The following is a 24,328-nucleotide window of genomic DNA, read 5'->3' as shown; positions in this document are numbered from 1 at the left end:
CGTCTACATTCTTACTAAATCTAAAAGGTATTGGATAGATATTGTTATTTGTGCCCCAGACAGACGTCGGGTTCGACGTATAGGAGTGCACATTCTCTCCGTCTCTCTCATAAACATGCAGCCTCCTCTGGGGGGGGAGAGCAGATGGCTAGGCCCAGCTCGCCACCTGCAGGTTGCTTCCTGCACACCACGGGCATCTCTGGCGTCTCTGTGGTTACCACTGCCAGCCTCAACAGTCCACTGGGGTCCGGGTTCTGCCCCCACCCCCCCTCATCCAGCACAGACAGCATCAGAGCTGGCCTCCTGACAACAACTCACTGCCGAGGCACCATAGCCAATGCAATAAACAAAGTGAAGAATGTGCCATGTCATCAACTAATACTGACACGATACGTGTTTGGAGAATGTGCCAAAATCGTCTCATGATGACACGTTTTTTAATACTTCTTTGTTTTATTATTATTATTTTTAAATCGAGTTGTTTTTGTACATGAATTATACATTAACAAATGTTTCATTGGATTTTTTTTTTATTTGTTCTGCCAGACTAAGTCGACTGGGTGCTTGTGTACAGTCCAGTGCAGCTTTTGAGGGTTATTTTAAATCCTCTTTACTCTTCTTTTCCCAAAGCACAGCAAGTCTTCACTCAACACGAGTTTCATTTGCAAAGACACGAGTGTGGTATTTTATAAATGTGTGGTTCACTGTAGGTTCTGCGGCAGCTGTACACAAGTATCCGGGCTTTGGAAAAGGTATTTGTTTTTACAGAGAGATGAGAATTCCTTCAGATTGTTTCAATAAGATACAATACCATGCTCATACCATATCTTCTTTATAAGAAGACGACGACGACTCAGTGCACCTTTACCTGTGTTGTTTTATTTGACAGAGTTTCTTGGACCAGGACAAAATACATAACACACCTGGCACTCTAGAAAATAAGGGAACAATTGCCATCTGCGAGGATTTAGAGGGGTAAACGGGAGCTAGAGGTTTCTCTTTATTTGTGGCTGTGCAGCTTGATCATCAGCACGCAATATCATTAGCAGAGTGCAAAGTGACTATAGGTCCTAAAAGTTGAAGAAAAAAAAAAAAAAAGTCCTGCATATACTGTACCAAGACACTGATTTATTATTTTGATAACTGCAGCTTATTTTTGTGGACGCTTCAGCACTTCTTACTTTGCCAGAGCATATTTGTGATGATGAACAGTTCACAAGTTCTGATACAGGTGTCTCAACGTGCTTGTGCAAGTAGTTCTATTTTTTACCAGTAAAACTATTTTGTGAAAGCAACGTGCCCTGCTGTACTTGGTCTGTGTTGTGTGCCTTTAATGTGTGCCTCACGAGGACGGAGACAGCTTTTCATCCTTTCATCATCGGCCAAAATGTAAGAGGTCGCTGGCTGGTACAGGCCGTGCTGAGTGTGGGCGGACGGCAGCGTCCGTCCAACTAAAGTAAGTATCCATAAAACATGACTATCGGCGCAAAAAGGTTTTAAAAGAAGGAGATTCTTCTAAAAACCCCAACCTGTTCTTGTCATTCCTTACTGGGACAACATAAATACAAGAATTGAATGAAAATATAATAGCAGCAGCCATGGTTAAGCTTAAGGGGATGCATTTTTATCTTAGTTGTGTGACTTAATCTGACACAAAATCACGCGCTAAATGGCAACATGTTAAGTAGCTGCTGATAATGTGCAATTAAATGCAGGAAATAGCTGAGGGAAAAAACGCTTTGCTCCGTTTAAATAACCGTTTAAATATAACCAATGATTAGTGTCTTTCAGTGTGCCTTAAAGGGACGGACAAATGACAGCTTCAGATAATCAGTAACACGCAGCAGTAAACAGTAAAACAGAAAAGAAGAGAAAAATTCAATTGAGAAAATGTATCTGCAATATTTATGAAAGTTGATTAATGTTTCATTTATCAAACAAACATGCAAAAATACTAACTGATTCCAATTTCTTAAATATAAGGACTTCATTGTTTGTCTAGGACAGATGCTTGAATAAAGTCCTTGTTCATTGTTCACCAAATTTAGAATTTTAGAAGAAAGAAGAGGAGGAAATTAGGCAGCAACTACCAATTCATTATTATATGTTATATATATTATATATAAGTGCTTTTATGGTTTATTTCTTTGTAAATTTCAATTCAGGTCATCAAAAAGTAATTTTATTTTCATATTAGACAAAACATTTTACATTTTTGTTTCAAGAAAATTTGGAATGCCGAGATGAAGGAAAGTACAGATCTACTGTGAATAATCCGAACAAGAGAAAGATGATAAAAGTTTAATTTAAGCTTCAGCTACAAAATGTGTTCCTTAAATTTAACCTTCATATGTTTGCTTGTTAAATCATGACTCTCCAAGAGAATCTGGGCTCCAACTACAACCGACTGGACCATCGATGTCGGTTGAGTAAGATGTGCTTCATTGAAACAAACATGGATTATTTAAGGCTCTCTCTCGCTCTCTCTTCCTCCTCTCATTCTCCCACTCCTCTTGGTTATGCAACAAGAGTGCAGATCAAATAACTACTCCTTCTCATGGGGAAACACTAATAAGATCTGCTCCTCTGTGTATTTAACCTATATTTTCCATCAAAGGCTTTAACCCGGAGTCGCTGCTGCGACAGATCTGGAATGTGAGCTTAGACGAGGTAAGCCCTAGTCATTTTAAGGCAGGGGTTAATCATGCATAAGGCTTTTTTTCCTTTCGACTCCACGGCCTCATTCATTGAGCAGATTATTTACTTTGTTCCATATACAGTACATTTGTGATCCTGTTGACCAGCAAATAGCTTTTCCACAAAGAAAAAGGGGGCGATGTGGGACATAATAAAGCACTGACTGCTCACCAGTCATGCCGGAAGACACAAAGAACGAGATGGACGCCGCGCTGCTTTATATATGTTGAGCAACTGTCACGCAATCGCTCACTAAACCTCAAAATTCATGCCACCGCACTTAATGTGCGGCTCTTTATTTTGGACAGCTGTTACGCCCGAGAAGGTTCACACTGAAGATATAACATGGTCATCAACGCTGATGGGGAATGACCTTCCTTTGTTGGGAGCCGCGCTCCCCTGCTCCCCGACGCCCACGGCGCAAGGCTGGGGGGGGGGGAGTAACAGCAACGACCTTGGCTGCGCAGTAAACTGCTGAGAAAGGCAGTAAAAAGCTATGGAGATGACAAAGGTAGAGCTCGTGGGGAAAACAATGCACTCTGACAGGCCGAAGATGGTCCTTCAATATTTCAGCTTGGAGCAGCGGGCATCACGTGAGGCTCGTCGTATTTCTATGACCTCAACTGTTGAAAGATGTGGACGCATCGGGAGAGAAAAAACGCTCTAATCAGCTCACCCACTAAATCCGACCTACACCATCATCCTTCTATAAAGTCATGAAATCTTTCTGCACATTAAAATTACATTTCAGGTTCATGCCAAACAAGATGATTCCTGTGTGTGTGTGTGTGTGTGTGTGTGTGTTGTTTGCATTTTCTTATCAGTTCCTCTAAGCACTTGCATATTCTCTTGGCATGCTCGCAGATTAAACAGCGCTGAATCAGCTCAACTCTGAGCACCGACTCCAAGTACCACAGTTTCACATTAGGAGGAGCAATACATCTCTGGAGATGCACAGACGCAAACACTGCCAACCTCTGCGTTTTGTTTAGGGGAGAAACGAGGAGGAGGAGGAGGAGAAGAAGGAGGAGAGTATTTTAAGCTTTCCTTTACCTTGGGTCTGAAATATATTGAGATCATGCCTTCGGGCGTTTACAGGGCTGGCACGAGTCATTGAAATAACTTTTCCTCGATTCTCTTGATACCACGCTTGACCCCGTTTATGAGATGGGCCTGGATGAATTGTGCGCCTGTGGAATATGTGGCAGGAGTAGATTCTCACTCTTACTGTTCAGCTGAGGGCTGGGCCACCTCAGGTCACAGTGAAGGGATCCATCACTGCCAGAGCAGCGCGCTGGACTGAGACGGGTCGCATTCAACATGGAAACACTGTCTGACTTCAACAAAGTGACTTATTTTAATTTAAAATTACATCTCAGCACAAGAGAAAAGCATATAAATTGATATATTTTCTAGGTCGTTATTGCGCTGGTTTAAATAATGCTCCCTGACAGCCTTTGGCCATGATGGATGCTCAAGGCAGCATTAAAAAAAAACAAAACTCTTAAATTTAATACTCTCATCTGGCCTGCGCTCTTGCGTCCGTGCTTGTGTAATAAGGTGAACATCTGCGGGGCTCTACTCCTCCTGTGAGGCTCACTTAGTTGGCGGATGTTGGCTGATGCGGCCGTTACTCACAGCGAACTGATGACCGGCTCAGTCGGATAACCATATGCTGGAGGTACATCTCAATCTCCCCTCAGATCGATCTCTGTCATGAGTCCGTCTTTAGCTGCCTAAATATGTGGCAGAGGCTTTTTTCTTATTTTCCAGTGTCTTACATCCGATTTCTTCCTTTTCTTTTAACCCACTGTGCTTTTTTTTTTTTTTAAATCATCCCCAACCATTTCTTATGTCCTTCCTCCAACTGGTTTCCTTTCATAGCTGCTTTCACCTGTATCACCTTCTCGCTTCCTCCATCTCCTCAATACCTCCATCAATTAACACCACCACAATACAGAGCCCTCCTATACAGAAGAAACAATAGATTGCTCGTGATGGAGCATCTATTATACAACTCTTCTGAGATGCAGCAAAGTGGGGAGGCAGGAGAGGAGAGAGGAGAAGACACTCTGCTCTGCAAAACAGCTATTCTCTATGTAAAGAGGCAATGAGGTTGAATCTTGCTAAGGATGCAGATGATAGCGTACACTCTAAATCCCCCTGACCTCTGACCAGAATATAAATTAGAAATGTGTATAATAACTAAGGCACCAACAGAGACGTGCTTCCTTAGAGAAATCTTACAGATAATAATATGGTGTGACACGGCTGCGAATGACAAAAGCAATTTCAGGATTGTGCAACTCAATCTGTCTCAGCTCAGTTTGTCCATTTGTATAGGAATTAACAGGAGAAGAGCGACTAATAAGGAGAGGGAGAGAGACAGGTGTGATCTGCAGCAGGACAGACTGAGGACACTCTGAGCCCGGGGCAGCGCCATCAAATAACCCGCTTGCCACTCACACAGATACCTTCAAGGACAATCTCTGAGACTCAATGTGACACAGGAGAGGTTGCAGTCCGGGGGCGAAGAAGAACAAGGCAGACAAATTAAACATCAAGGATAAGAGCCAATCTGCCCACCCGACGTCAATATGGACCCCAGCAGCTGCTAATGTAAAATGGATTCAACATTTCCCCTTGTCATTATCCCATTAGCCTGCATTGCTCAGATCCCATAGGTTCAAATCATCTGGCCAATCAACCTGCACTTCCCCGTCCTCCCACCTTTAACTGATGCTATTTTCTTATCTCCATCTTTCGGGCGGTTCAGTGGCTCTTTGTGACTCAGTGTTTGTCCAATTGAGTATTAAACCAGCTCACATGTTGTTCTTTTTCCCCCACACAGCACTAATCACCATATGTGCAGTGTCATGCAGCACCTGCTACTGCATATTGAATTCTCTGTAGTGGAGGTTAAGGGGGAAGGGGAGGGGGGAGGCATCTGAAGCCACTGATCAAACAGCTTTGGCTTTTCTGACAAGAATTGACAAGACATTTTCTACTGCGCGGTACACAATTGTGGAGAGGCAACAATATCATAGCCAAAAAAATGGAAAATAAAACAAAAAACAAAAGCCTCAGGTGATGACAAACACATGCCAGCAACAGACAACAACAAAAAAAGCCCAGCTGTGCTTTTCATTTCAACAAATCCCTCTTCATTAACACCATCAGTGATCCCAAAGCTTCAGCGAGAACAACATAATACCAATTATTGGCTACAAGGTTTAGGGGTAGTCACACACACACACACACTCCATGAAAAGGCACATCTTGAAGGAGAGGGAGAGACGGAGCGAAAGAGGAATATGAATATTTGATATTTGGCAGTTACTCCGCCATTATAATTAACTTCTACCCAAAAAGAAGGCTATTTAGCCCTGATGACTTTTATAAATATCTTCTGCCATTTCAGACTTGCTCTATAAAGAGCAGTATCAACACTCAATAGAGAAACCATTAGTAATATTATGAGAATATTTTTCATCCCTTCTCCTCTATCGAATGATGTGTTGATGTAGTTTGAAGTCTGTGTCACAACCTCAATCCCCCGTCCAACCAGCACTTTGATGTCGTCCCATAAATCAGGCCGGACGTTTTTATTGTTTATGCAATTCTGCGTAATTGCTCTGGCGTGCACCAATAAACAACACAGAGCCACGCGGCTTTTTGTATGAATTATAATACAGTACAGAGTAGTTAAAAAAAAAGGCCTTGTTTGACAGGAGTGACACACGCTGAGCACTCGGACGTCAGTGGCAGGAGGCCCGTTCATCACATGCTACTCCATCAACGCTACTAATGACACCAGTCAGACCAAGTGTCCATTAAAACATTTAGTGGGGGTTATACGGCCTGTGTGGCCGAGGCGCTGATTCATCATGCATGTGCACCGGCGTCTTCACTTCACATGCATACCAACACATGTGCGTGTCGAGGACGCGGCTTTAAAAAGACTCGAGAGTGAAATAAAAAGGCACGGAAAAGCAGCTTAGGGTGATTAAATAAACATCGGCAGCCCTCTCTTCTAAGAGAATAAACCATTAGCGCCGATCCCGTTCAGTCTGTTGAACGTTACTCCATGTGGCAGATTAAATATTTACCGGCTGTGGGTCACCTAAAGAGCCATCACATCTTCAACCTTCAACACAGTGGGAGTCTACGCTTGACATCCAACCTAACACCTACGTTTCAATTCAGGAAGACACACCCATGATCTCATTTGTGTTAAGATGGAACGGCGGTGCCGAGTTTGTAAAAAAGTCTAATCTTGGAAGTATTATAATCTCTATAGTCTATAATCCAATATCGATAATTCAAACGTTTAATGTAACACTAATCCTGCAATAAAGCTTAACCCTGGAATATAGACATCTGTTGTGCAAAGAGTGAACGCCTTTCTTTTGAAGAGAGAGAGGGAGAGATTGGTCCTAAAAAGAACTAGGACCTCATTACACGAGTGTGATCATGCCACGTTTGAAATATCCAACAGGCATCATTACGAAGATCAGACACAACACCGATTCAACACATGCTTAATGAGGCCTTAAAGCAAGAAGAGCGAGAAGAGGAAGAGAGATTGCAATGTGGTGATGTCTTCTGACAGATTATGTGGGACCAGATGATGAGCAGAGATTATTTGGGTGATGCAGAAAGGTCCCGCTGTCATCTCGGGTTGAGGACTGTGATATAGTAATTTGACACTTTCGTTCTACTGCAGAGGACTGAGATAAACTGTAAACTTTCTTCACATCCCTAACAAGTTCATGTGTTGACAACAAAAAAAAAGAGAGTAATATGTAGGAGGAGGAAGATCTGGAATATACAGCGAAAGAGTTGCTTTTGGCAGTGCATGGCACAAGTCAGTAGAAAATTAAATTCAAATAGACCACCGCAAGTCAGAAACATGCCATGTTTGTTTGCCTGGTTAATGAAAGTGGCCTTATAAACAAACCAAAACATCAACATCCCTGAGGTGAATTATCACAGTTAATGTAAACACATGATTTATTTTCATTTCATTCATTCATTTGAAGTCCTACCTTTGGTTTAGGGACAAAGGCCCGTCCAGGGATGGTGAAGCGGCTGCGGACGGTGCAGAGATACTGAGCCATGACGGACAGACGACTCCTCTGTCTGCTGCTAGTGCTCGCAGTCAACCTCTAGATGGGGAGAAAGTATAAATTATTCAAATTTTTAAATACAAACAAATGTCTGTTAGATTCAAAATGAGTTCACACGATGATAATTAATTATAATCAGCTCCACAAATCCATGCTGAATCAAGACAGACTGAGGCAACAGCAACATTGTGATAGTAAAGAAGTCAGCAGTTTGACGTGATAAACGCATCTTTCCCCTGCACCGCCGGTGAAAACACACAAACACACTCCTCAGTCAGGTCTGATAATACTGCTTGACAATCAAGTTTTCAGATAAAGAACGCCGCACACAAACAATGTTACAGCATTTCTATTCTTGAAGAACAAATCACTACAGGTTACACACTGCACCTTCACAGTTTTCTGCACCTTTCACCCTTTGCCAAAGTCAAAAACTGGATCAGATTATTTTAAGTTTCTCTTAATTATGTTTTTTGTGAAAAAAAAGTGACACCTTCATACTCAGTATTCAAAGCTTTGTGCAAATATCATACAGGTTACATGTAATAGCGTTGTCACACCTCTGCCACCTCTTCCTGGAAGGTGAGCGTGAGCCGAGTGCGCCCGTAGACGAAGGGCCCAGTCCTGTTGGCAATGTTCTCCAGCCACTTGATGATGAGGGGGGTTGAGACGCTGAATGGAAGATTCCCTATGATGTGAAGATTTGGTGGATCTGTGGAAACACAATTTCACACATTGCCATTCCTTCGCACTCCACAGTAACAGCTTATGTCGTTTCATTTTCTCACCTCCCTCCCATGGCTTTGAGATACTTTGCGGGAATCCCCGGTCTGTTCTGTAGGTGAGTATGTCCCCGTGGACAATCCTCAACTTCCCCGGTGCTGCCTCTGACAACAGCTGAGGATATGAACGTGATATGACACTTGATGAGGAGGAAAAAAAATGACTAGATGGCCATCAGTCATTGTGCAAGCAGATAATGAGGCCACAGCTGAGAAAAGATTAACTGGTTTTAGGCAACTGACAGATGAAGGTGTTAGAGGCTTTTCTGCACAGTGACCAAATGACCTTGTGCATAAGCCAGTGTTATTGTGGCTGCCCAGTTTACCTTCAGCCCGGGAATGAAACGTGTATCTTTTTCCACCACAAGCAAGTCAGCAGCACCGGCATTGAGGATAGAGCGGGTCAGGCCCCCGGGACCCGGACCCACCTCACACACATAGGCATCCCTCAAACTGCCTGCCTGGCGCACTATTTTGTCTAAAAAAGATAAAAAACACACAACCAACTCAATTACAGAAATATGCTTAATGAACAGTTTTGCATTCAATATGTCAATTTTACATGGAATGACCACATACATCATATAAATTACACCACACCACCAGACCCTGGTGTTTTCTCAGGTATCCAAATTAAGATTAATAGTGTGTGATGCTGCACTACCTGTCTGCCTGTGTGTGTTGAAGATAAGACGATATGTATTAATGTAGCAACCTTGTCCAAGGACACAGGAGCAGATGAGACCTGCACTGCATCATTGGAAATTATATTAAGGCCTGAGCTCCTCAAGAGCTGCGAATAGTTGGCTCGGGTTCATTCATTTTAGCAGCCCCCTCATGTAGAAAAGCCTGTCGATTCCAATGCCTTAAAACAAGGCTGCGTGGAGCTGAGCAATCGGGTGTGCTGTCAAAAACACAGTGTGGTGTGGTTCTTACACAGTAACAAACAACAACAACAGCTTGCAGCTGTTGGTGCATTGCAGCGAGAGAAAGTGAAGAAAGCTAAGGAAAGGGGGAGACGAGACGACTAACCTGTGAGCTTCAAGTCCAGAAGAAAGTTCTGGGACAGCTGTTTCTCAGCTCGCAGGTTGTACAGCTTTATCAGCTCACCTACAGTCGGCAGGGGAGGCAGACGGAACAATGGCAGTTTTCTCGAGGCAGCCATCGTTCGGATGAACTGAAAAACAAACAGACAACACACCCACACATTTTTGGAGAAGGAAGAGAATTTAAGAGGCATAAAACATTAATGGTAATGTCAATCATAGTATTTCAAAGTTGTATGTGCATTCTAGACTGACGTCCATTGATATGCTGTCCCATATAATAATTTCATTTCAGTGAGTACTGTATATAGAAGTCTCTACCAAAGACATATACATATTTATCTAGTTCAACACATTCATAAAATAAAAAGTATATACTGAAATAAACATATATATCTTGAGGATTGATAGTTTACTTATTCTTAATACGCGTTACATAAATTAAAGTAAATCTAACCCAAAAATAATAAATACTGCCGTTTTGGCAGCCACATAAAACGTTTGTAAAAACAAAACAAAAAGTAATAGTATTTTTGTATTATTATTTTATTTCAGTGTGTGATTTTCTCTTGTATAATTAGTGAGCGTGCTTTATTTTAACCTATAAACTCCAAACATGCACAGTCTCTAGAACTTAGTGTTCTTAATCAATAGGACGCCTGTCAATTATGGCAAACTATTATGGATTCCAATTACTATTTTATCAGGTCATGGTATTGATTTCCACTGTCAGGCCTTGAGCTGAGTTAATGCTGAAGGGATTACTGTGTCAATGTCACTGTCCTATGACAGGATCTCTTGCACCATCTTGTGGATTTATAGCAGAACAAAAGATAATTTAAGACGAAGACGTGAAATATAGGATTACTACACTTTTATAGCACTTTTGGAAGACACGTCACTGCATGAGGTGTTTATATTTTAACTGCTGCTGTCAGACAGTGCTGTCAACAACAATAAATAAAAAGAATGCTCAGAATTACAATTTGTCATTACTGTTATTATACATTATAAGTAATTTAGCTGCACAATTCAGATATAATCTATCAGCTCCTCATTGGAATGATGCAAAACTGTGCTCGTTCAAGGTGAGAATTCCACTTTAACCTACTGTTGACATTACTGAGCTGTGACACAGTTGTTAGCATGTACAGCTAAGCTTAGCATTAAGTCCAAACCCCCTTCAGCAGAGCGCATTCGGAACGGCTCAGAGTTGAACCGGAACACTCGCCATTGTTTCTTAAAGCCGAGCGAACACTGAATAGACAACAAACAAACACCGAGAGGACACGGAGCTGAAAAATACACAACAGTTGTACCCACGTTTCTCACCGGTGCCGTTTGACTCCTGCACACTTCCTTCTACGTCATTTGATTGACGTACGACTAACCAGAGAGCTCGCGAGTTTGACAACCTCGACCAATCAGATTGAAGTAGGCGGGGTTTAGCTTTGCCCTTGAAACACAGTGTGGAATTGATGACGCCTCTTAGCCAGCAGAGGTCGACATTTCCCAGTTTTCACCAACTATATAAACACACCTGAGCAAAAAGTACTCAAAATGTTTAAAATCGGATTGAATTTGTGAAATTTGAAAATACGTCACAGTTCAAATTTCACATGGCTCGTTTTTATGAACAAAAACGAGAGAAAAATGGTCTATTTTGTGACTTTTGCACAATTATTACTATTTTGTATCACTATTAAAAATGTGTTTTAAAATGAATCATAACTTTCACTCAACAACACCCCTACGTTTTTAAAAGCCTGAATATGTGACCTATAAACCCATGATGACTTTGTTAAAAGGAGCATGACTATGACTGAATTGGCTCATTTTAACAGATGGGGGCGCCAGAGAGTCTAGTCTGTAGTGTGTGTGATCATCAAAAACAGGAAATGAGGCATAAGTAACTGACGTTTCTGAGATGGTAAGTCATCACTTAAACAGACACATCAGGAGAATGAGGTCAATTGACGTAGTGAGTATTCCTGAAAGTACTAATCTAGTAACAACCCTTTACTTTATTGTCCATCAGATAGGTAGAAAGGGTAGTGGATAAATTATATGTAATGCATATGTGTCAGTGGTGTGGGATATTTTTACTTTCAAATGTTTTTGCTGAGATGGATGTGATGATTTGTCTTATATGTAACTCACATGAGCGTCCATGTTACAGTTTGAAAGTGTATAATCTCTCGGCCCCTGGCTCTGAGAACGAGGTTGGTGGTTACGGTGTTGTTGATTCTTTTTACACAAATACTAAATTATGTCCATTTTTCATTTTGGACAGGACACTATTACTATGGCTTGATAAGAATGGAAGTCGAAAATCCCAAACCCTAATTAGACATACTTTCCTGTCGACCTTTTAAAAGAAATTCCAATTGCACAGAACCACATGAAAGACGCTGTGGTACTTCGGCATTGGCATTCCTGTGGTAATCATCGTGCTCCTGTGATACATGTGCTGTGGTGTTTTTGTGGTATTGTGAGATTTGCTGGCACGTAGAAGACAGTTTTACTATAGGACCTTTGGTGTGTTGATGTAGTGTTACATGAGCCCAAGTCTTACTGTGAAATGTGGCGTCAAAACAATCCTCAAATATATCCAGTGTTTCCTGGGCGCTGTGTGTTTTCGGGACAACAAAACCACATACCAAGGGTCCTGCGAGACGTGACATTAAATTCAGGTTGCTCTGCTTTCTCGGGTCAGTAATAGTAAAGGGATAATTCCATATTTAAAAAACATGCCTCTCTTTATCCAACGCTAACCATATCCGCTTATGTATTTCGAATTGTGGAACAATAACTTTTCAACACAATGTGATTTAATGTCACAATGTGACCTGAGAGAGAACGACACTTCCACACGTCCTGACAGGAGTCATTTCAGAAAGAGAGCACGCTGTTCCACCACACTAATTTACTTTATATGAGTGCTGACTGCATATTGGTGTTAAATGCACCAACAAAAGAGAAAAGAAAAAGAAGGATAGAGTCTAAACGAGAGTCAGACTTTAAAAACACGTCACGGCATTGACAGAATGAGAGAGATTGCCTTGAGTCTGTGCAATCAGTTTCCCAGTGATCCTGCCTATTGCACCTGTGCCAAACTGTGCCAAACTGTGCCAAACAAGAGAACGCCGAGGCATCTCTTTACTAAAACCTCTGTCATTTCACTCTGCTTCACTTCAGCAGCGTCAGACTTTGCACTGCTCATGTCCACATGTTGTCACATGACTTCCTTGAGTTTTTAAGCTCCTCCTCCTCCACATTTTTAAAGTTGATATTTACTTTGAAATGCAATATTTTTTTAGGCGAGGGAAACAAATAAAAACCTTTATCTATGCTAGGTTCCATCTGCATTTATTTAGTTGGCTTTTTTGTGCAGGGACCCTAAAAAGAGGGTCAGGGAAGGAGAGGTTAATGGTGTAGGGCCAGGAACAACATGTTCCCTGTTTCCTTGTCTCATCTCACTGTGCTCAAACAGATCACTGGCCTCAAACTGAAATCAACGCATCAAAAGTGTGGCGGCAGCATTCCTGAAATGGACCTCACTCACCTCATTCGCTTTGCTTCCTCACAAATGGATGTCAAATCTCAAGGCCCCTGTCGACATTTTATCACCCATCTTGTGTTAATTAAACGCCAGCGCTATTCATTCTGATCACATTATATAAGTGTGGGAATGGCAGTTACTTCCAACCGACGCACATTTCTACCATGATTCACAACAACCGCAGGCCCAGTGGGCCCAGACAGCAGCACTGTCCTGTGGGCATTATATATACAGAGTGAAATCATAACAAACCTCTTCCTAAACTGGATCCCACCACATCCTCATGACTTCATTTTTGGGTGTGGGAACTGTGGCATTCAATCAAAATACACTTCTCATGACCTCACTTTGGATAGATCTTCTTCTCCGATACCACATGACTTCAGGGGTGACAGGGGTCTGTCAAACAAATGTGCTTTGTGTTTCAGAGTGTGTCTTTGCTCCGATTCACTACGAGTGTCACACACACAGGACAACAAATGGGTTAAGAAAAAGAAAAAAAAGAGCTGGGGAACTCTTGGATGAATCTCGAGGTATGAAGAGACAAATGAACAAATAAGGTGAAAGAATGTAGAGAGTTAACAATAACCAGAGAGCCTTTCCAGGGTGTGTTTCTCGGTGTCCCTCTGTCTCTGCATTTGTGTCTGCTTCAATGTGTTTTCATTTTACAGAAGGGAAAATTACATCAGACCTACACCCAGATAATTCAGCAATGGCTGAATGTGTGAACAAAACTGCTATTAGGTCAGACACAAAAGACTAATTTAATCCATCCAATATAATTCCTCAGTGATTTTTTTTTTTTTTATCTATTGGTTAGTTGCTGCATCTTTTGTTTGCTTTGGTTTCCCACCTAGTTATAAGACGGTCATTGTGTTCACCAGGGATTTCCCTCTGGAGAAAATACAACACGTTCACTTTAAAGACAAAAAACAAACCAAAACACACAGTCTGAGGTGAAATCTCATGACTTCAGCCGGCGTAAAACAACACAAAAACGCTCAACTATACTAACTATGAAACTGAAAACAAGATCTGACCTACAAATGTCCTGCCTCTGTATTTTATCAGCTGTGTCAATGTGGCCAAATCGTGAAAAACAGAATGACACATTAGACCCAGAATTTAGAAAATATTGACCTTTAGTTATTTAGTTATTAAAGGGATTCACTTCACAAATGCATTGACGCCGCAAATGTTCTTGTTCGAATTGCTGATGTGACACGGATGCGGCCTTTATGCTCACAAATACGGGAAGTGGTCATCAAGGAAGTCATGGTCTTTTCTTTAAAAGGCCATTTAATAGGTCAAAAGAGATTGGAAATACTTCCCAAAAGTATGTATTGTAAGTGTATAAAAATAAATATAAACATAAATTATGTTGTGTTCACACAGGACGCGGCATGAATTTGTCGCGTGTTGAGTTCAAAGTCACGCTGAACGCTTCTACCGCGCCATCGCTCAAGTCGGCCAATCGACGTTGAGATCCTCCGGATGACACTCGGCTAAAAACAGCGATACTTTAGCATGACGAGCTAGCTGATTTGATGACATATCGAGGCCGTGCAGGCCAGGGTTTCCCCGAGTGATACCAACTCGATCAAACGGAGCTCCCGAGGTAAACGGTGAAGCGACACATGGCGGCGCTATCTTCTCTGCAGACGTTTCCACAACAGAGAGTGCAACAGTGCTTAGCCATGGAAAATAAAATGCCCGTTACTTCTGTCTTTAGGCCAAAATACGCCGACATAAATGCACTAAAGTCATGTGTTGGATTTTAAAGCAGACACTCAATGCAAATGAGGAAAAATCCCTTGTTGGGGAAACCAAATTTAGGTGTGTTTACTTTGTACTGCAACACTGCACATGGCAGCAGAACTGTAGTATCCTGGCAGCAAGGTCAGCTATTCCAGTTGATGCAGAGCACAATTACTGTACCTCCAATTTAGCTTCCTGGCCTAACTTAGATTGTTTTCTACCAGCAGGACCTCAAAGGCCGTGTCGCTTCCAAAGCCCCGGACAGCTTAGCCGCACTCACCCCTCCTATGTCAGCAATTGCTGGTTCCTTGGACCACTGTTAGGGTTTTGGTGGCTGCTGTCGCTGGACTTTCCCAGCATGAGAAAATGGCATGGTAGAGTTCAGCTGTCACCGGGGGTCACTGGGGAGAATTAGCTCTGTAGTACGGCCAGCCAACGCATCTAGCATTCAGCTAGTCTCAGCTGCTAACAGCACCCATGTTGGCAAGTGTGGGCCGAGCTAAATATAGAGCTATACTTTTAGTGTCTGTGACTCTAGTCAAAAAAAAAAAAGGGTCTGGAGGGAAAATGGAGGATTCAGTTGAGAGGAAAGTTCTGGCCTCGCGACAAAGGACTTCACGACGCACCTCTGCCTTTCTCCTCGCCGGGCAACGGCCTCTTTCATCCGAACCTTTCATTCTCATACTCTACACTTCAGTTTGATTCTGGAGAGGATAGAGATGTGGAACAAAAAAAAAAAAAGGAGATGTGTGTTTGAGAGTGCTGTGCTGTGCAGTGCAGAACTGGAGAGGCTGTGGGAGTGAAAGTGGGAGGGAGGGTGAGAGCAAGAGAGAGAGAGAGGGAGGGAGGTTACAGTGTGTAAGTGTTCTCGACATTCCCTCCCTCCCCGACCTAAAGAACTGAAAGAGAGAGAAAGAGTTTGAGATGGCTCTTGGCACCACTCAGTAGCAGACACCACAAGTGGACCACACAGGCTTGTGGATATTAGCGGATACTTGACTCCTCTTGTGACTTTTTCTCCCCCCTCCTGGATGACTCGGTGTGGCTACTAATTGCTCAAACCTGGGGACAGCTCAACAGCAGGTAAGTCAACTTCCTCCCTCTCATATAATACAAGCGTTGCCATGTTCTCCCTTGTGTGGGAAACAGCCCGACACAACAATACAACACACTTCTAAGTTGACAGCTGCAGTCACAGGGAAACGGAAGCTCAGGTACAGGTGCTCACTTTTGTGAAGCCAACAAAGTCCAAGTGTTTATGACCCGTGTAAATGGAACAACTCTTCCCTTTGTTGTGTAATTAATTCAACCCACTTTTTATATATTCAAATACTATGGATTTCCATGTGGCTACCCCTCAGTGCTGTGAGTGGCCCTACACGTTTGGCATCGTGACAATGAATACATGCACGAATGTGCCATGAATGAAACCTTTTTTTCTGTGAACTACTGTACGTAGTTAATGAATAAGCCATTTATTCTGAATGATTCTGAGGAGGGGAACCCACAACTTTGTCCAGACAACAGGAGCGATGGTGCAGTGAGGCAGTAACACATGAAGTGTCAGTGTGTCAGTGTGCGTTTTGCAAATCATATGCACTCGCTCGCTCGCTCGCTCACACACAACCTTTGTCCTCACTTTCTCTCACATCCGCCCATTCAAACACCTCTGCAGCACCATGTGACTGGAGCTGTTGCACACACACACACACACACGCACACACTGAGAACCCTAGGAGGCTGCAGCATGATGACATCTTTCATTCTGAATATTTATAGGATTGCAATGACGCCGAAAATGAATTCCATTTGATCCTCATGAAGTCATCTGCCTTTCAGGAGGACATGTCTCCTGCAAGCCATCTTGCGTTTAGTACAAAAAATAAAACAACAACAACATAAAAACAAATAATGTCACTCACAGAATCTAGTGGCAGGTGTGGCTGATGTTGCTGTCAGTGTCCGGGGGGGCTCCACACACCCCCGTGCAGCTGATGCGGCCTCTGAGCACTCAGTGATATCATGGCTTGAAACGAGACAAAGGGAGCGGGTGCAGCAGAGATATTACTCATTAACATTTTTGTGTGTGTGTTCCAGCTTCTTTATCTGTGCACATCCTCTCTCGCTTGGCACATGCTCTGCAACGTCTGTGTGGAGCTCAGTCTGCCAAGCAGCCACTTGAAGGAGAAGAAGAAGACAGATATGTGAATGTTGGACCGTGCACTCGCCACTCTGGGCGCGTAAATGAATGATTCTTACTGTAAATCAGTGGGTTTTTTTTTTTTTGGTCCCTCCCTGTTTAAACTGAAACCGAGCGAGCGAGGGTATTTGCCGAAGCAAGATTGATTTGAGGGGCACGACGTGACTCACCAGCAGCTTACCTCATGACATTACTATAGCTCTGTGTCACTTGACTTACTGCTCATGCTGAGGGTGACATAGTTTAACTGTGAGGTGTAGCATCATCTCCGTGCAGTAGACCCAATATTCAGCCTAGGGTTCGACCACGTGACCAAAAATCAGTGTATATTGATAATTATTCCGCTAAAATGACAGGGTTTGGTTTATAAATTCTTTATAGACAGAAAAGAGCGATCAGCTGTGAAACAATTGTATGGGAAAAACATTTAATATATAATGAATATTTGTTTTATTGATATTGAGGACAATTATATTGTGATATTTACATTTTTAAGACTATTTGAGACGTTAAAGTATTGCATTTTAACTTGGGCAGACGATTTTACGAACAAATATCAAATTAAGATTATTTCGACAGGAATTGCGATTGCGATATCAGAGGGAATGGTACATTTTTTACATCCTTATAAATCAAAAAAATGATTACTGTGTGATATTTGTGCGGATCTGTGAAAAGCGGCGATGTTCTCTTCAGTGTGTAGAATAAGACGTGTATAGATCGGGACAATAATTCAACTAAAACGATATTTTTGACACACATTTTGGCTAAATGGCCGAAATACTTTGGTTCATTGTTAATAAGATAAGACGCAATGCTGCACAACAACAACAACAAATAAGTAATAGATAAGTAGAGGATTGAAAATGTGCATTTAAACCTAAAATTCAGCGCTTTAAAGCTTTCAAACACACAAATGATCAGCTCAGTGACCCCATTCCTTCCTGTCACCAGTATGCCTGTGCATGACTATGGTGTGTGTGCATTTAGGCAACTTTATTCACAGATATACGTCTGTGTCCACACACAGAAAACACAACATAATGGAAGGTGGAGCTCACTGCTGCATGTGCAAGCGTCTTCCCCATACGTCTGCAGGGGCCTCAACAACAGCTGCCACTGACACATGCACGGCTCCGCTCGTATACACGTGTGCCTCTGGCCCGTGAATTCCAAAAATGCGGTTTAGACACATTTGGATGTTTCACAGAACTGTGGCACTTATAACTCACGCCGCCTCGGTTTAAAAATAAGTCCTCCAACGCCATAGCAACCCAAGATCTTCTCCAAACCTCATTCGATACGTGGCAAAGGATACTTCACTATAAAGAGTAGACTGATGTGAACTGGTTCTTGGTGTGTAATTAATATGAGGTCATGTACAGTATACAGTGAGTGTCAGGCCATTTGATGGAGGAGACATTTGAAACCCCACAAAATCCATGCTTTTCTACTCTTGTCCATGTGTTTTTTCTTAGCGCGAGTGACATAATCGTGACTCTGTCAGTGCACTGGTGTGCGACGATGACAGCCTAACTCCTCGTCCGACTGCTGATGTTAAATAGACCAGTGTGAATTTACTGAGCGCAGTGGTCTCTGCGGTTGACTGAAGATTAAAACGCGACACTTTTGTCATTCCGCTCTTTTTTAAAAAAGAATGGACCTCATTGTTTTTGTGATAAGTAGTTTGTGTCCTGTGAGGACATGTCCAAACAATAGACAATAAACGGGGGGAATGGCCCGTTTTATACGACACTCTATAGACTCCACCACACATGCAACGCAAACTGTAACCTATAAAAATGGATGGGGAAGATTTAATACAGTGTGGTGAAGTGTAAACGTTCTCAGGGCGTTTCTGATCCTACATTATCATTCCAAACGCAGCGTGGTCGTGAGAGCACGAGAAGAAGACGTGTAGTACAAATGCAACTAGGCACGCACTATATGGAACCATTTAATATCGTAGATCTGTTTCATTTTCTCTTGATTTACGTCCAGGTAAGCGTGGGTGGTCACGGCGCTCATTCTTTGCGTAACACATCTACAACAGCAAGGGAATTCAAGGCGTCATGACATCATATTACAACATAAGTATCAAGTATTTTAGTTTTTTTCAAAACTGGAGCCTGCAAATGCATTAAATCAATAAGTCTTTTCGATCAAAACATGACTTTTTAAATAAGAATAGAGCTGCAACCAACGATTGTTTTCATAATCGATTAATCTGTCGATTATTTTCACGATTAATCGAGTAATCGCTTGGTCCATAAATCAAAATGATTGAGTTTTAATGATTTCTTTGTTGTCTGGAGCAAAGAAACAAAGAAAATATTCACATTTAACCCTAACCCTTGTTTTAAGAATGAAAAAAGCCTCAAACCAATTAATCGATTATCAAAATAGTTGACAATTAATCGATTAATAAAATAAGAATGCATCATTTTCTGACTGCCGTACCAAAACAGTTTAGTTCTTAGGATTTATAGCGTGAACAGATGAAGTTCAGGTCAGTGGAATTTTAGTTGGAGTTATTTGGTTCAGACAAACGGCTCGCCCCATGACATGGTCGCATATCTCAGGCCGTTTCATCCATATGTTGTTGTGCCGTTTCTATTCATAGAACGACCAGAACTCGATCTCTGCCTTGATCTGAATGCTGCTCAGACGATATCCACTCATGCCTTCAGTCCACAGGAATCATCATAAGTCCGTCTTGGTTCATAACGCTCACAATAGACCGAATAGATGCTGTTGCTATGGGGAACTGCTAACCCCATTTTTTAAGGATCAATATGTTGAGCTCTTGAGAAATAACGCTTGTGGTCATGTTTCCAGTTTAGGGCTTTTATGTTACGATATATTAACTAATTATGACAGATGGAGGTGAGTCATATATTCCAACAGCTGCAGGAATCCATATGCTCAGTGACAGACACACACACAAGCGCGCCGATGTTCATAATTCGAGTTTTATCTTGCAAAAAGTGTGTGTTTGCCAGTCGTTTACGGCAAGTGAAGCCATTCATGTGAGCGAGTTTGTGCCCGAGTGAAACTTAAACTGCTGAAGCCACACCGAGCTTCAGTGAGAGGATCAGGTTAGTTTGACATTAGGTGAATACTACAGGAGGACACCCACAGCCCAAGATGACATTTTACTCGCTGCGTCGATGATAGAGTTATTGTTGCTCCCGGGTATTTATAGAAGCCACCATTACCGTGAGATGTGCTCTGACAGTTCAATTTGATATTACTGGACCAAAGAAAGGTCCTGGATGAAGTGGAATCCTGAGTTAAGGGCCTGGACATACTTTACAAGCAGCAACATCTTTATTTTCCCCTCGAACACAGCTGACCCTAAGAAGTCATCAGCCGGCCTAGTTCGGAATGTGCTGTTCATCAGAATCTTGGAGCGCGCTGCAGCTTCGTACCCGAGCGTGGAAAACAGATTCTCACACACGTTTTTCAATATCATTTGGATTGTCTTTTAGCCTCGAATTTCATCCGCAGCAACAGTTTCGATTGAAGTTCCCCCTCTCTTGGCCGTGGTGTGTGTTTTTCTTGTAAGGACAAAAAAAAGCACAACTGCATATTATCAGAACACCACGCTAAAGCCTCGCATTCAACAGGTGTTTTTGTTCACAGTAGAACCTGAATCAAATATGTTCTTAGATTGTTTGCTGCTGCTCTTCACTTGTATCTGGCAAATGAACAGTCTGCATTTCTTTCTATAACTTTAATCGTTGTACATAAACCAAATTTCATTCAATAAATGTAGATTTTACAACCTCCTTCATTTGTGTGACTGAAGTCTCACAAAGTGTTTCTGTCACTGATCACAAGAACGTTATCTGGCTCATGCTACTGTTGACTTGCTGACCAGTGACAACACTTTATAGCCTTTTCCACTTTAGAATGGAGGCACGTGTTTTGGGCGTAGAAATACTCATATATATATATATATACATATATATATATATATGTATGTGATGTGACAGCTGGACTAGCCCAAACCCTGGGATAGATTTAGGGTCCTGCTTTAAATTTAGACTTTGGCCTTGACTGGTGTCAGAAAGCATCAAAGTATGAGAAGGAAGGCAGTGACTTTATTGTGTTGATGGTTTAGATGCCATGAATGTGTAGGCACAGACCTTAGAATGGAGCGGCGTATTGTCTTGCAGCGCCGCTTTGTTTTCCACAAAAGACAACTGGGAATGTCGCATGTCAGACGGGAATGCGGGCCACGCGGCTCAGGAATCTCCGTTTGTCGCTGCGGAGAGTTCAGCACAATCAAGACTAGCGGTGAGATGAGATTTAGTTTCTCATCCGTAAATGGAACGATTATTACTGGCTCTAGCAGGTGATTTGCATGAAGCATGATCAATAAGTCAGGCTTGGAGTTTGGAGATGAATGGTTAACATTGATTGAATGAAATGATAAGATAGATTCCCCAAAGTTCAGTTTAAAGCAGAGGTCTCAACCTCGCGCCACTTAATATCAAGTTATAATGACTTATTTCTTCTTAAATAGGTTTATAACGGGAACTATTTATCATTCCATAAGCAAAGCAAGCACTTTTGTTTTGAAATGATGTGAAATATTATCGTAAATATTATCAATATTATTCATTTTTCCTCAAAAAGTTTGAATTTTTTTTCCACTTGACCGACTTCCTACTCACCAAACTAGACACTCAGAGACTCCTGGTTTAAAGCCGGGTTAAAAAGAGCTGCTCCACAGACCACAGGCCTCACCGTAGGTTCTTGACTGTTACCTGAGGACCTGTCTTGAGAGATTTAAAAACTAATAAAAGTGTCTTAAAATCGATTCGAACAGGAACAGGAAGTTACAGTAATGTGCTCTCTGTCTGGTCCTGCAGCTGAGTTATGAGCTATGTTCATTTTGAGAAATATGCTGTTTTTGCTGAGCGGTGACATGAAACAAATCACTTCCTGTGTGCAGATTGGGAAGTTACAGTTTTAAAGGGTCATTGGATTTTTTTTTTCAGACTATACATTGTCATAAATAATCCCACAGAGCTCAGCTCCCGGGCTCGCCCCGTTGAACTGCAGTGACACTGTAAATGCGGCGGGCAGTTAACGGCACCTTCTCCGAATTTTCATGGCGTCAATCCAGACATTAAAAATAAACCGTCAAGTGTGTGTTTCTCTGTGTCAACTATTTTGTCAGCAACACTCTTGTCGGGAGTCAATTTGCAGTACGTTTCTGTGTCGGCCCATCGTCACCCCCCCCACACACACACCACCCCACCGCTGCCCGTTTCAATACCCTCCGCCCCTGGTCACCGTTTAGACTCCCTGGCACTGCTTGCACGCTGGCATGAAAATTGTAAGCACTTGTGAGCGCTGCTGTAGTACAACATGTGACTCCACAGCTGAAAGTAATCGTTATGGACAGGAAAGAAGAAGGCACTGCAATTAATCTCCAGTTAAGACCCAGATCTCGGTGGAGCCAGTGTGCACTCGCTGAACTCCCAAGGACTAAGATAAGGAATGTGACTAATGTGTTTGGTTTGTCAGATTTGATTATTTTGTCTGACCCGAGAGATGCAGCGTTATCTCGCACCCTCCCCTCTCATGTGCCTCGGTCTTTTTCCTGGAAACAGGTGTGATTCAAAGAGGCTGGCTTCAAGCATCATTAGAGCTCTCTGCTATTACAGCAGGAGATAAATCTGTTTTATATAAGTCAACCAAAACCTTTGATAGACTCACTTTCAAGCCTCTTGACGTCGCATATCAAATGACGGCCAGTTCACTTTTTTTTATCACCTACAGCATTGGACTGAATCAAACAGCCATTCATGTTTGTGTTCGACTGTTCCAGATAACATTCTCGGGTCATTTCGGGATGTCTTAAAGTTGTGATTCAGAGGTGAGGGTGCTATGACATCACCGGGATTTTTTCAGGGTGTGGGGGGTGTTTCTCTCTGTTTGCAATCAGAAGGCGGTGTTGATGTAATATCTGACATTGATCACGCGGCGTGTGCTCAGTGTCTCAAGGCTCCTGTCAAACAAGTTTCAACAACAATCAGACTCTCGCACACAATCGGCTTTGACTAGGATATTTTCCAGCGGTGCGTGGAAACAAAACCGTAGCTAAATAAGTTGAATAAGTCAGAGATAGTGCATTGAATTTATAGCTAGGGACGGGGAAGTAAAACACTGAACTTATGGAGAGTATGGAGAAACAGAAAAACACCTGAGTATATCAAATGAATGAACAAATACAGTATATATTATATATAGAATGACAACGATCCATGTCATTTCAAAGTTATACAACTGTCTTGGAAAATTATAAAGTTTTCTTGAGGAGTAAATCATCGAAATGTTCACAATCTAGTTTCAGGTCTTGATCAAAAGAGCAATATGTCAATGTTGTTAATTATGTTCCCATTTAGGGGCCACACGGTTGGTGTAGTGGTTAGCACTCTTGCCTTTGCAGCAAGAAGACCTGGTGTAACAGGCCATAGTTTACCCCCAGTCCAGAATAAACCCGGGGTTAAAGTGGCCTATGCTAGATTATACCCTGGATATATTATGGCCTAGGCTGCTTTAACCCCAGAGTATAAATTAGCCTATAGGCTAGAATATTCCCCTCTTGTGTAAAGAGGATTTGATTGTATTTACACAACAATGACTTAATTGTTCAACATTTTAATCCACCACATCAATATCACCCCTAAGAAAATGTGAAATGTCAAAAGTTTGTTAGTGATTAGAGACTTGTTTTGGATAAATGTATGAAACTTACTAAAGTAGATGATGACTTTTTGTGTATATTATTTTCAGGCTAAAACAGAAATTATTCCAGGGTAAACACATGTTTGGGTTTGCGACCCAAACGGATTCTGCGTGGATTTTGCATGTTCTCCCCGTGTGTGTGTGTGGGTCTTGTACCGGGTTCTCTGGTTTCCTCCCACAGTCCTCATTTGGAGGACAAAGTGGTAGAAAACGGATGGATGGAATAAAACACAGCACATACGAGTGGGTATCATACTGTACAATAAGAGCCTGGCTGTCTGTGAACTTCCGGTTCCAAAAACGTGTCTTGTTTTGTAACTAGAAGACGACGTACATTATGATATACAGTCTGTGATATAGACCAAGCACAAGTGTCAGCGTTGCTGTAA

The 24,328-nt window shown here is 42.1% G+C and overlaps 1 protein-coding gene across 5 annotated transcripts in view; it reads right to left on the bottom strand.

The window, feature by feature from the left end:
• tfb1m (transcription factor B1, mitochondrial) overlaps positions 1-24,328 on the bottom strand; it is a 40,240-nt gene that overhangs the window by 14,953 nt on the left and 959 nt on the right. The window contains exons 2-7 of one of the 5 annotated variants that reach the window (XM_044047056.1): positions 16,897-17,000; positions 9,641-9,785; positions 8,935-9,086; positions 8,615-8,723; positions 8,387-8,538; positions 7,746-7,865 (exon numbers count right to left, since the gene is read on the bottom strand). In XM_044047056.1, coding sequence (XP_043902991.1) covers positions 7,746-7,865; positions 8,387-8,538; positions 8,615-8,723; positions 8,935-9,086; positions 9,641-9,773 — 666 coding nt within the window. In that variant the 5' untranslated portion in view covers positions 9,774-9,785; positions 16,897-17,000. Of the gene's footprint in view, positions 1-7,745; positions 7,866-8,386; positions 8,539-8,614; positions 8,724-8,934; positions 9,087-9,640; positions 9,786-10,765; positions 10,953-10,977; positions 11,016-16,896; positions 17,001-24,328 lie in introns of those variants that run through there. The other 4 variants (XM_044047058.1, XM_044047059.1, XM_044047055.1 and 1 more) reach the window with 4 other exon arrangements.

This window comes from Solea senegalensis, linkage group LG16 (genome assembly GCF_019176455.1).
Source record: "Solea senegalensis isolate Sse05_10M linkage group LG16, IFAPA_SoseM_1, whole genome shotgun sequence".
Classification (NCBI taxonomy): Eukaryota; Metazoa; Chordata; class Actinopteri; order Pleuronectiformes; family Soleidae; genus Solea; species Solea senegalensis.
This window is presented reverse-complemented; position numbering and strand designations above follow the sequence as displayed.